This window comes from Talpa occidentalis, unplaced genomic scaffold (assembly GCF_014898055.3).
Source record: "Talpa occidentalis isolate TD23 unplaced genomic scaffold, MPIMG_talOcc4v2.1 talOcc4.12, whole genome shotgun sequence".
In the NCBI taxonomy this organism is placed as follows: Eukaryota; Metazoa; Chordata; class Mammalia; order Eulipotyphla; family Talpidae; genus Talpa; species Talpa occidentalis.
In genome coordinates this window covers 74,196,361-74,208,241 of record NW_023601212.1, presented here as the reverse complement: position 1 = coordinate 74,208,241, position 11,881 = coordinate 74,196,361, and the positions used below count along the sequence as shown (strand labels likewise).

General features: G+C 39.2%; 1 protein-coding gene across 3 annotated transcripts in view; it reads right to left on the bottom strand.

Moving 5' to 3' along the window:
• Positions 1–3,028: 3,028 nt before the first annotated feature.
• The window catches only part of LOC119241486 (S-adenosyl-L-methionine-dependent tRNA 4-demethylwyosine synthase TYW1), a 111,584-nt gene continuing 102,731 nt past the window's right edge, over positions 3,029–11,881 (bottom strand). For all 3 annotated transcript variants that reach the window (XM_037506788.2, XM_037506789.2, XM_054693579.1), the window contains one exon: positions 3,029–4,307. In XM_037506788.2, coding sequence (XP_037362685.1) covers positions 4,086–4,307 — 222 coding nt within the window. In that variant the 3' untranslated portion in view covers positions 3,029–4,085. The remainder of the gene's footprint in view (positions 4,308–11,881) is intronic.

Sequence of the window (11,881 nt, the reverse complement as noted above, 5' to 3'; positions counted from 1 at the left end):
CGTATGCTGCCTTCAACTTCCCCTTAGATGTCTAAGGCACTGTGAACTCAGGATCACCCCTAAGACTGGCCCCTTTTCAGTCTGTCTGCCAGGAAAATGGTACGATCATTCAACCTGATCTCAAGTCAGAAACCTGGGAGTCATCTTGGACGTGACGTCACTCTCCCTGTCCACTCCCTCCCAAATTAACCAACATGTGGCCAAATCCCTAAGTGTGAGCGTCCAAGGTTTCGTTCAAGTCTATCCACTCACTGCCCTCCACCCCAACCACCAGGGGCAGTGCAGGGGTGTGCACTGCACAAATGCCACTCCCCAAGCCATGCCCTCATTGGTTCTGAGAATACCTACCCGTTCGTCTCCCTCCCGTTAGGTCTCTCCAAGCCATTTCCCAACACTTATTAAAATGCAAATCTAATCATGCTGTTCCTTTCTGTACTTACAACCTGGCCTCAGTTACATCTCCCTGAGTCATGTCCCACTCCGTAGTATATACACAATGGAATATTACTCAGCTATTAAAAAAGATGAACACAACTTACCATTCACAACCACATGGATGGAACTGGAGGGGATAATGCTAAGTGAAGTGAGTTAGATGGAGAAAGACATATCAGATGGGTTCACTTTCATGTGGGATATAGAGAAACAAAACAAAGGGTCTTTCAAAACGAAAACAATAATCAACCCTAGAAACCTGTCTGTAGAATTGAGGGTAACATAGTGTTGGTGAGAGCCGGGCAGGGTGGTCAGAGAGCAAAGTGGGGAGGGGTCACAATATACTATGGTGAAGAACCATGGGAACCCTGGTGGTGGGTGTGCTGTGGCAACCTATGTGGGAAGGTTGAAGCTACACCAGCAAATCGTATACTGTGTTGTAAATCAATGTGACATCAGTAAAGAGAAAAACACAAAAATGAAACAGGGGAGTTACAACAAAAATAAATTGATACTGTTATCAAGCAATGGAGTCTTCTCCCTAATATGCATAGGTCAAAGACTTCAGGTATGTGAAAAATCAGCTTTTACATATCAGCTGGCAAGGAGGTACATTATAAACTCAAATCTACCTCCCTGGTTAAGAAAGAAATGAGGTTATACAGGTTTGAGGGACTAGGACTGAGAACGATGGAGCTAAATTTTACAAGCTCAAGGGTGGGTTTCAGGCAAAGAAATGTGGACTTGGCTGAAATTCATTTGTCAGTCACAGAGCAGCTTATACACGAAGCATGAGAGGTCACAGGACACTACGGTGATGGACTATGGGAACCCTGGTGGTGGGTGTGCCGTGGCAACATATACTGGAAGGTGTAAGCCTACAGTTCACCCAAACCTGGAGTTTTGAATTTCCATGAGTAGGCCCCTGCCTCTGGCGGGGCCTCTTCTCTACATTTTCCGTCTCCTGCCTTCCCTGGAGCTCAGTTCAGAGCTGTTTGCTTCTACTTGCTCAGGTTGTGTCAGATAAATCTGCCTGTTAACAGAAGCCCCACAGAGAAAATTAGGTAAGATTTTTTTTGTCTTGAACTTCTAGGGTCTGAGACCAATTTAACCACTTAGCCTCAGTTTCAATAAAAACTGATGTTTTTTATTTCCTGTGGCTTTGAGTTAATATATCTAGAGTGCTTTCATTAACGTGTGAAGGGTTCCCTTAGTATTCCTTGCAGGGCAGGTCTGCTAGTGATGAACTCTTTAATTTTTATCAGGAAATGTCTTATTTTCTCGGAGGAGTCAGCTAGATATAGAATTTTTGGTTGAGTCTTTTCATTCAGCACTTTGACGATGTCATCCACTATCTTCTGGCCTCCATGTTTTGTGATGAAAAGTCAACTGCTAATTTTATTTAGTTTTAGTCGTTTCTTTCCATAAATATTCATTTCAGCTCATTATGAAGCTTTGGTTAAATTTTAGAATTCAAAAATGCACTGATTTTAGTCATGTTGCTCATATTTTCATTGTTCTAGAGGGAGAATGAATTCACTTACGCTTTTACTCTGCTTTTTTTGGAAGCAGGTCTCTTGTCTCAAATTATTTTAATTGTTTGAGATAATGTTTTAATATTTTATAAAACACTTTCCTTTAATAATTATTTTTCTGGAATTTTGTAATTATTTTATCTGTTTGGATCAACTGATAGAATCAGTTGCTCAAGCTCCCAAAATAACTTGACCTTTTTAGAACATTCAAGCATCCCATTCTCTTCTACTTTAATACTGCTCAGCAAACTAACTGAATTTTTTCACATAGATTCCATTGTATTTTCCCTAAGCACTTGAAATTTTTTGTTCTAACTATGAGAACTAGGATTAATATGCCAATTTTTTAAAGTATAAAGCATATATCTATGTACCCAAAGTTATGGGATGAAGAAAGGCTCATTCTACAGCTGAGAACAACAGAGTATCTTTGTCCAGTTAAGTCAAGCTGAACCTCAGTATGTAAAAAATAAAAGCAAAGGTACCTTGTTGAAAAAGATATTGAGGGATGATCCAAAGCCTTTTACTCCGCCTCCTTACTCCTCGTGGCAGCCCAGAGGTGTTTTCTGACAAGTAGATGCTCAGTTAACGGTCACAAACAGAAGCCAATCCACGAGTTCCTGCTTTTTAAAGCCTTCATTCTGCTTTCAAGTGTTTTTCTATGTCTGATCAATAAGCACTAGTGCCTCTGAGTTTCAGTAAGATCCGGCCTTGCTGCCCCAGGCCACTAGGACTCTTGTCTGACTCAGAAGTCAACAAAACAGGTAACTGTATAAGTTTGAAGATGTGGTAGGTTCAAGAAAGAACATGATTTCTGTGATACTTTGTCACTACCCCACTCCGAGTCACAATAGAGAAATGTTTTGACTATCACTGAGGAATACAATGCCAGTTTTCAATTAGGTGAAACAGATACATTATGAATTTTACTTCAGCAGAGAACAGAGGGTGTTAGCAAATAGCTAATATATAAGACGGAGGTGAATCTGACAGGGCTTAGAACTACAGGACTACACACATCTTTAAAATAAACACTCAAAAGAAATTTTGAAGACTTTACAAAAGATTTTTTATTAATGAAAATTTTAGGATAAAGGAATTTTTAAAAAAAACTATGATACTTAAAAAAAAAACTATTGAGTATCTAATGATGTTTCCAATTAGAAGAAACTGGAGTCTTAAAGAACAGATTGTGTAAGATAGCAACAGCAACCAGGGTGAAAGGAGCTGGAAACCCACGTGCATGTAGTGATGGCAGCTTCCACACTGACCTCACAGACAGAGAGCAGACTACACTGATTGTTTCACACTTTGGTTGTGAGACTAATTATTCAGTAACAATACATAGCAATTCCTCTTATGAAAAGAGCTTTTTCTTTTTTCCCCCCGATGTTTATTTTTTTCTTTTTTAAAATTTATTACTCTGTTTTTAATTGAGTTAACATTGGTTCACATCGTTATTTGTGTTTCAGATGTAGGGGGTCTTCCTATGGCAAGTCCATGGGAACAGTTAGCTCTACTGGAGTTTTAGATGTAAGTCAACTTCATAAAGGGTTGACACCAAGCAAAAATTCATAGTAATCTATGCAGTATTTAAAAATTGAGAATTAGGACAAATTAAATTCATTTCAGGTTTTATAGTAAGATGTAAGAAAGGGATGGAGATCTTAGAGGGGAGCAATGCACTTACCTCAGGGTAGGACAAATCCTACCTCAGCAGTACACAGCCCACAAGGGGGAAGGGGACTGATACTCATTCCTTATAACAGTCTCATGTGAGCATCCTAGGGAGTCTTAGTAATTATAATTTAAATCTGTCAATTAAATTCTAGTAATGGTTGTGTACTTCCTCCCCAAAGGACTTTCCTCTCAGGAGTAAAATCAGGAAAGGGAATGAGTTCTGGAAAGAAATGCTGCGCTAAGTCCCAGGCACTCAAAGTGCAGATGTTATTCCCTAGACCCAGGGATGTGACTTGTGTCCTCAAATTCTGTCTTACAGTCTCCTCTTTATGAAATATAATTTGTGTAATCAGTCCTTGGAAAATTCACAGTGGAGTCCAAGAACCTTCCGAGGCCATCAGTTTTTGTCCTTCAGCATCCTAAAATCTGATAACCTCAACATCCGGAAATATCCTTTGATTTGTTCTTTCTCTGATATCTTGTATCCTTGGGATCAAAGCCTCTTTCATTGGCACCAAATAATGCCCAGGCAGGAGTTTTGGCCATATAATCCTTTGCACTGAAAGTTTTTGATCCACTGCTCTCTTCGTATTCCTGCATGAGCTCCTGAAAGCGGTGATAATCAATCCACGTCCACCATTCACTATCAATCTTAAACTGAAAAGAAAAAAGGTAGTCAGGTCAGAAGTAAAAATATCCATTAATAAATCTAATACCAAAAAATTTTTAATGAGCCTGATATTTTTCTCCCTATCATGTAAAAGAAAATTCTTTCATGTTCCACATAGGGTTCCACATCAAAGGAGAATGAACTATGGTCAAAGCAGAGTTTCTCTTTCCTTAGGAGGACGCATGTCAGACCTGGAAGACACAAACACTGAGTAGAGGTTGCCTCCGGGAACTGTAAGCTGAGTTTATCTGGAGCAGCATCACTGACCAGGGCTATTTGAAGTTTTTGGCATCATGCTGTGTTAATGGTCAAGTTAATGCTAATTCCCGTTGTTGCCACTTTCTAGATGGTATGAATTTCCATGGTTGTGCAAGCAGCATCTATCGAGTCCTTTTTATTACTAAACTTTGGATTATCAGTGAAACTTTAATCAATGACTTCTAATTCTGAAATGCCAACTAAATGACTCAAGCTAACCTTTTTAGTCTAACATGGATACAGTATCTCATTAGTGGAATGCCTTGTTAAGAATTTCAGTTCAATAAAGAGGAATAATCCAATTTGTACTCTTTTAAGAAAATTGCTTCTCAAAAGTCACTGTAGAATAATGCCCAAGAATGAAGAAAATAGAAAATAAGCTGAGTAGGCTCTGAAGGAACTACTAATTGATCTGTGAAGGCTTTTAATTCAAAGCATCTATTTGGCATTCATTTGTGTAAGTGTATAATACACTGACACTGTACTTACAAATAGATAAAATCTTTCTGCTATGCCATTGTCTTTTTGAAAATCCTGATTATATACCAATTTCATGTTCTAGCTGGGAAAAAATACTATAAATATATAGGTTCTTGGATTTGAAATATTAAAATATGCTGAATTTAAATGACATCTGAACAGCTCAAAGTTTTCTAGGGGAAAAATGTCAAATAAATGGAAAAGTTTAGTCTACCTATAAATTATGAGAAATTTTCTCCTAACAAGATCATTCTTAAGACAAGGTGCCTCAGGGCTTCCATGAACTCTAGAGTCCAAGTGTAAAATCCACACCTCACCCATCATTTTCTCTCCCAAGACTGACTGCCCCTGAGTGTTCTCTATTATTAAAAAAACAATCACTGTCATGCCCAGCTGCTGAGCCTAAAAACTACAGTCAAAGGTGACCTTCCTTGCCTGGTTCCTTACATCCCCAAATTGGCCAAGTCCCATTGATTTTTCCGGAGCAGCACTTCTATTACTAGTGCCCTGACCCTGCCCTAATGCAGGGCCTCCATTCTGGGCCCCAGTAACATCTTCCAGAGGACTGATCTTTTGATTCCAGTTTTAGCTGCTTCCAACTTCTGCAGGCCGCCCTGAGGTAACTATGCTTAGAACAGAATAGAATTCCGTAATCTGGAATATAAAGTTTAGCTACCCTCTTCTCCTGTGCCCCCCCAATGCTATTCCCTCTGTCTGAGTAACACCTACTCTGTCTCCTCATAAAATGTCGTTTTGCTCTGGAAAGTCTTCAGAATTCTTTTGACTGTGACAGTTCTCACTGTACCCTGAACTCGTCCAATGAGAGCACATTTGCTTCTGTAGTAATTGTCCCCATCCCAACCTGCCAAGCTACAGCTGGCTTTGTGAATATATTTCTTATAATTTATGCTGTCATGTAGGACAGACAAGGGCCTTGCTTCTTCCTCTTAACAAAGCTAGAAGGCCACATGATGAAAAAAAGTAAAGATTTTCCATCTGCTCTACTGACATCTTGACTTGAGAGACATGATCGTATTCTGCTTCTATTGGTTTCACAGAACAGAATGGACTATTTTTATACTACACACATGATGGAAGGCAGGATACTCACACGTGACTAGAAGTAGGATGACTTCCTAACTAGCGCAGAAGAAAACATGTCATTAATGTGTATGACAGTAAAATTCTTCCCTCCTATTAATGTTTACAGAGTGAGTACTTTAGACTTGGCTCAGTTACAGACATTTAAAAGTTAATTTTTGGGCTTCCCTGGTGGTACAGAGGTTAAGTCTTAGCATTATCGTGGCTATGGGCTGAGTTCAATGCCCACCCAGGGAGCTGACCCACATATGGCACAGCAGACCTCTCCTGTCTCTCCCGCTGCACCCCCCTCAGCAGTGCATTTCAGTAGATCTGCCTGTTCTGCTCCCCACTCTGCCTCTGATGAATCCTCTCACCCTCCACACCTCACCTCAGTTCTTGTATGCATAAATAAATCTTTTTAAAAAATAAAGTAAATTTTAACACAGATTGCCTTTCAATGAATAGGGATATGCACAAAGCACTTTTGAAGTCCAGAGCAAGATGTGATAAATCACACTCATCCCCCAAGAGTTTGGTCCTACTAGAAGTGTTTTCTTGAGGGCTCCCTGCTTTTTTTTTTTTGTTTGTTTGTTTCCTGAGTAAAAAAATGATAACCATATTCTCCTCTAAATAATTCTTGGGTTTATATTTCTGCATCTGAAGTCCAACTTCTCAGAGTCCACAATCCTGGTCCTTCCTTCTCCCTCAGACTCTAACATTAATTCACTTGCTATGGATACTCGAAGAAGGTCTGAAGGATTAGTTTGGACTAAAGCAATGGAAGTAAAATCACTTTTACAATCTACAGTACAAAATACATTTTATATTTCAATCTATTAAGTGAATACACATACACTCCCCCATAAAACACATCCTGGAAACAGTTTTCACAAAACTACAGGCAATGCATTTTATTTGAAAAACCATTGCAGCAACCCACTAAATTAATTTCCTGATTCTTAATGAAATTTGAGGAAAATTTGTTCTCTTCTGATATAAAACTCTCCCCTAGCTTACAATGGAAGAAACTGACGGCATAGATATGACGACTGCAAGCCAAAATCCGACAACCCACCCCTCTGATCACCAATGGCTAAGGACACAATCTAGAGGACAAACAGATGTAACACAAGTTAGGCATGTAAGTTTGATTAGGTTGCTATAACAAAATACCACGGACTGGGTAGCTTAAATGGCAAAAATTAAATTGCCCACCCTTTTGGAGAGGCTGGAAGTCTGAGATGAAGGTTCCAGCAAACAGTCACCTTCTTCTCACGTTGTACTTACAAAGCTTATACCTAGTATGTGTCTACAGTTTAGTACAGGGGTTCGGGGGGCCCGAATTCTGTGTCTCTTCTTATAAGGACACTAATCCTATCAGATCAGGGCCTCACCCTTATGACTCCATTTAACCTCAATCACTTCCTTAGAGGGCCTTTGAAATACAGTCATATGGGGGGGTTAGGACTTCCACGTAAGCATTGTGAGGGGAAACATTCAATCTGTAACAGGTTACTCTTAAATCAACACTGAGCCAAGAGACCCCTAAGACAAAACTAAATTATATATGCTGCCTCTCAAGACAAGCTAAGAATAATATATTGAATAATAATAGCTCAGGAAAAAGTCAAGCCATTTTAAGCAAAAGGGAGAGGCTAAGAAGGAAAAGTTTAATAAGATTGGCACAAAAATAATGCTGAAAGACAGAGCTGCATAAACACAGAGGGAAATCCCAAATCACAGAATCTGAGGTAGATATGCTAAGACATGGGGTCACCTTGCTTCAAAAATTCCTCAAATCTAATGGTAAGAGAAGAGGCAAATCTATGCAGAATTACGAATGAGCTCAAAAGGTCACAGATGATCTCAAAAACACATCACAACCCAATAAGGCATGGCCGTGACTCCTAAAAGCAGGCTGCGAAGGGTCAGTGGCCTTGTTGGTCAGATGAGTCAGTTCTATGGGCTCCCAACTCTCCAAAAGAATAAAACTGCTGTTCTCATGATTTCTCATCTTTCTTAGAAGGGAACTTTACTAAACAGAAGGACGACATAGGTTCTTCCTTATTTTAAATGCTTAAAAGATGGCACATAAATACACGTACTTACTTTCACTTTTTCAAATCACACTAAAATGATGGGCAAAGGCATTTGTAAAAGATATATAACCAACAAAAGCAAAGAATCAGGGGAGGAAAGCAGTATCAATCTGTTAGAAGTTTAACTGATCTAAAAGTTACAGAAAATAATCTGTATATTCCAAATTTCCATGTGTACTTCTACTCTCTTCAGTATAAAGTCTAAGCAATGAGCACAATGAGAATCATGCTGTCTATTAATTATTTCCTACCAAGTCCAGAGCAGGAGAGATTGTCCACTCCAAGGCAAATGCAGGGGAATCAGAAGCTTTATACACAAACCTCTGAGGTCAGCATGGTCTGCCTTTGATGGGCTGTTTCATTTACACAGCTTTCATTCCTTCTGGCAAAACATTTAAAAAATTCAAACGCCACAGTGGAAGATATTCCTGTTGTCTTAATCAGTTCCTAACAGTGTAGGTAAACATGTTGCTTCTTTGTTTTTTAATAGATGAAGAACTGACTTAAAAATCAGACAATTAGGCAAGGACTAGTTAAAAGAGGGAGAGACCCTCTTGTAAGTCAGAAGTATATGCTAACTAGAAAAGAAGAAAGAAATCCCAGGCTAGTTTGAGGGAGAAGTGATTTTGGAATTACAAGAATGCCAGAGCAGAATTTCCCAGACTGGTGAATTTTGTTGTTGCCTGTCATAGCTACAACAGTTTTGCTGTTCTTTGGGTGGGAGAAGGCAAAGATCACACACACTTCAAGTACACCAGAACGCATGAGACAGTAGGATACGGAGCAGGACGGCCACCTTTTTTCTGAGTTCATTGGTAAGTAAGACACACATGGCAACTACCCGGGAAATCATTTTAGCGTCAAAACCACACAGTGTGATTGAATTCTAGATATATGCAAGTGCAATTATTTTTTTTACCCTGAAACTCAATTTTTGGATTTCCAATCTTAATCTCCAATTTTGTTGGCGTAGAGCTGAGTCCTCTCAGCAGTGTCACCAAAATGTCAACTTCCTGACATTTCTCTGAAAGTAATTACTGGGAGCAATCAGGTCTCTGATAACGGTGAGTTCTATATGTAACAGGAGGAAAAATATTCAGTGAGTAGGTTTTGTGAAGAGAACACTGCACAAAACCTAAATGGAGACAGATACATCCTTTGTTATTCTAACAGGGGAGGGTATGGAGAGATCAAGTTCTTCATCGCCTCCCTCTACAGACTGAGAGCATATTTATCTAAGATGGAGGCCGCTGTGATCAGTGTTTAATTACTCACAGGACCTCAAATTTGGAAATAACTTTCTCAGAGTTGGTGATCTTGGAGACCTGCTCCCTGGTGAGCTGGGATGGGGAATCTGCATCCTGCTTCCAATGGGCACTTCTTCCCTACCTTTTCTGACCTTGCTGTAGCATTTGAGAACCAATACAATGTAGTGGTCCAAAATAGACTATGTGCCCTATTTTTCCTTGGACAAGAACTGTAGTCTCTTAGCCTGAGTCTCTTCCTTTGGAATATGAGAACATAGAATTTATGACCCAGAAATTTTTGTAAGGATTGAATAAACTAATGCATACATAATGTCATCAATAAATATTATTGGTTGTTGCATTTACTGGCAGGCACCAAAACGAAGCAATGTCACCAACCATTTATCTCACTGATGATGAAAGACACCAGAAGATAATAAAAAGATTATGCTGGAAGAAATAAAAGGATACTACCTTCAAAGTTCCAGGAGGAAATACTTTAACTTATGGGTTTTCTTCTCTTATACTCTATCATTTAAAAATAAAAGTAAAATCAAGATGTTTCAGAGGTAAAATACTGTGAACAATTCACTTTGGTGAGAAGTACACACAGGAGAAACCACCAAAATGCAAGAAGCAAAGGGGAACCAAGAAAGTGGGATTTTTATGGACTCACTGAAACAAGAAATTCAGTGGCAGGAAAGCGTAGAAGGAAGCCCTTCAATTTGCTGAAGGAGAATAGCAGTGTGTTGACTAACTTTAAAATCAAATTCAGTAAAATTTTTTAAAAATATAAGAATATAGGATTCTGCAAAGATGGTGGAATAGAAAGCATCAAGAATACTTCCACCCTCTCACACAAAAATTATACTGGCAGAATCTGCTGGATGTAACTATTTTGAAACTCCACAGTCTATTGAGGACTTGCAACTTTCAGGGGAAGGTTTGGATTGTAAAGTGCAGTTAAATTTAGTCAATTTCAGCCTAGATCACCATCAGCTCCCCATTCCCTATTCTCCTCACCCACTACAGGCAGCTGTGAGCATTTTCCTGGAGCAGCCTGCATGAGACAGAGCTGACAATAAAGATCCTGTCCTCCGAGCACTGGGTCTGTGTCCTGATCACTGGCTGCTGCTCCTCCTAACACAGTGCAGACATCGGGGTAGGCAGTCATTGCTGCACCTCCTCTTCCTGCTGTAGTGACTACCAGGGATGTAAATGGCCATTACCTCCTTCCTCTACTGCTTTTCTCTTTTTCCCCTTTTGGGAGACAGACATTAAAGACTAGTATATCCAAAAGTGACAACATATGGGGGGAAATGATGAAGTAACTGCACAGGTGCAGGAGTAAATTTAAATTAGAATAGTATAGCTTTAAAATGTAAGATGCAATCCCCACTAAGAAAAAGCTATAGAATATTAAAGAAAGGAAATGAGAAGAGAATTTAAAAGTTTCAATACAGGAAAAAAAAAAAAAAAAAAAAACAAGAGGAGACAGTAATGAGGAACTCAACAACAACAAACCTAATGAAAATAATCTGAATAGCCTTATAACTATTAAAGAAACATAATTTGTAATTTTAAAACTTCTCCCAGGGCCTCCCTGGTGGCTCAAGGGGTTAAGCACCGCACTATGAAGCAATCCTCAGCCTCTGCAGCATGAGTTCGATCCCCAGCCGGCCAGGGAGCAACCCACATGGTGAGGTAGACCTCCCCTGTCACGCCCGCTGCTCCCCTCAGCAGTGTATTTTAGTCAGTCTGCCTGCTCTGTTCCCCACTCTGTCTCTGGTGAATTCTCTCACCCCATACATCTCTGGCCTGTACCCCAGCTCTTGTATGCATAAGTAAATAAATCTTTAAAAAATAAGAAAATAAAAAATAAATAAAACTTCTCCCAAAGACACCTCTGAGCCCAGACAGTTTCACTAGGGCAATAAAGAATTAACACTAGTTCTATACAATACATCCCAGCAAACAGAAGGGGAGGAAACATTTCCTAACCTATTTTATGAGGCATACTGATATTACTGATACCAAAACCACAGAAATCACAAAATCACAGTATTAAAAAAAAAAAAACTACAGTCCCATACCCCTAAGGAACAAAAAGCAAAGATCTTCAACAAAATATGAGCCAACAGAATTCAGTAATATATAATTAACCCTTTGCACTCCGAACCATTCTGGACATTGGCTACCAATGTCCCCTGAGAGGGGACAGCGGAGTGCAAAGGGTTAAGAAATAAACACAATGACAAGGTTTATTCCAGGAGTGCAATGATAGATTTAATATTCAAATTTTTTCCTTTGCTAGGCATTATTTATTTTGTGAAGAAATATACTAGATTCAGGTATGTGTTATGTTTTATAAAAGCACTAAAGGGGAGAAATAAA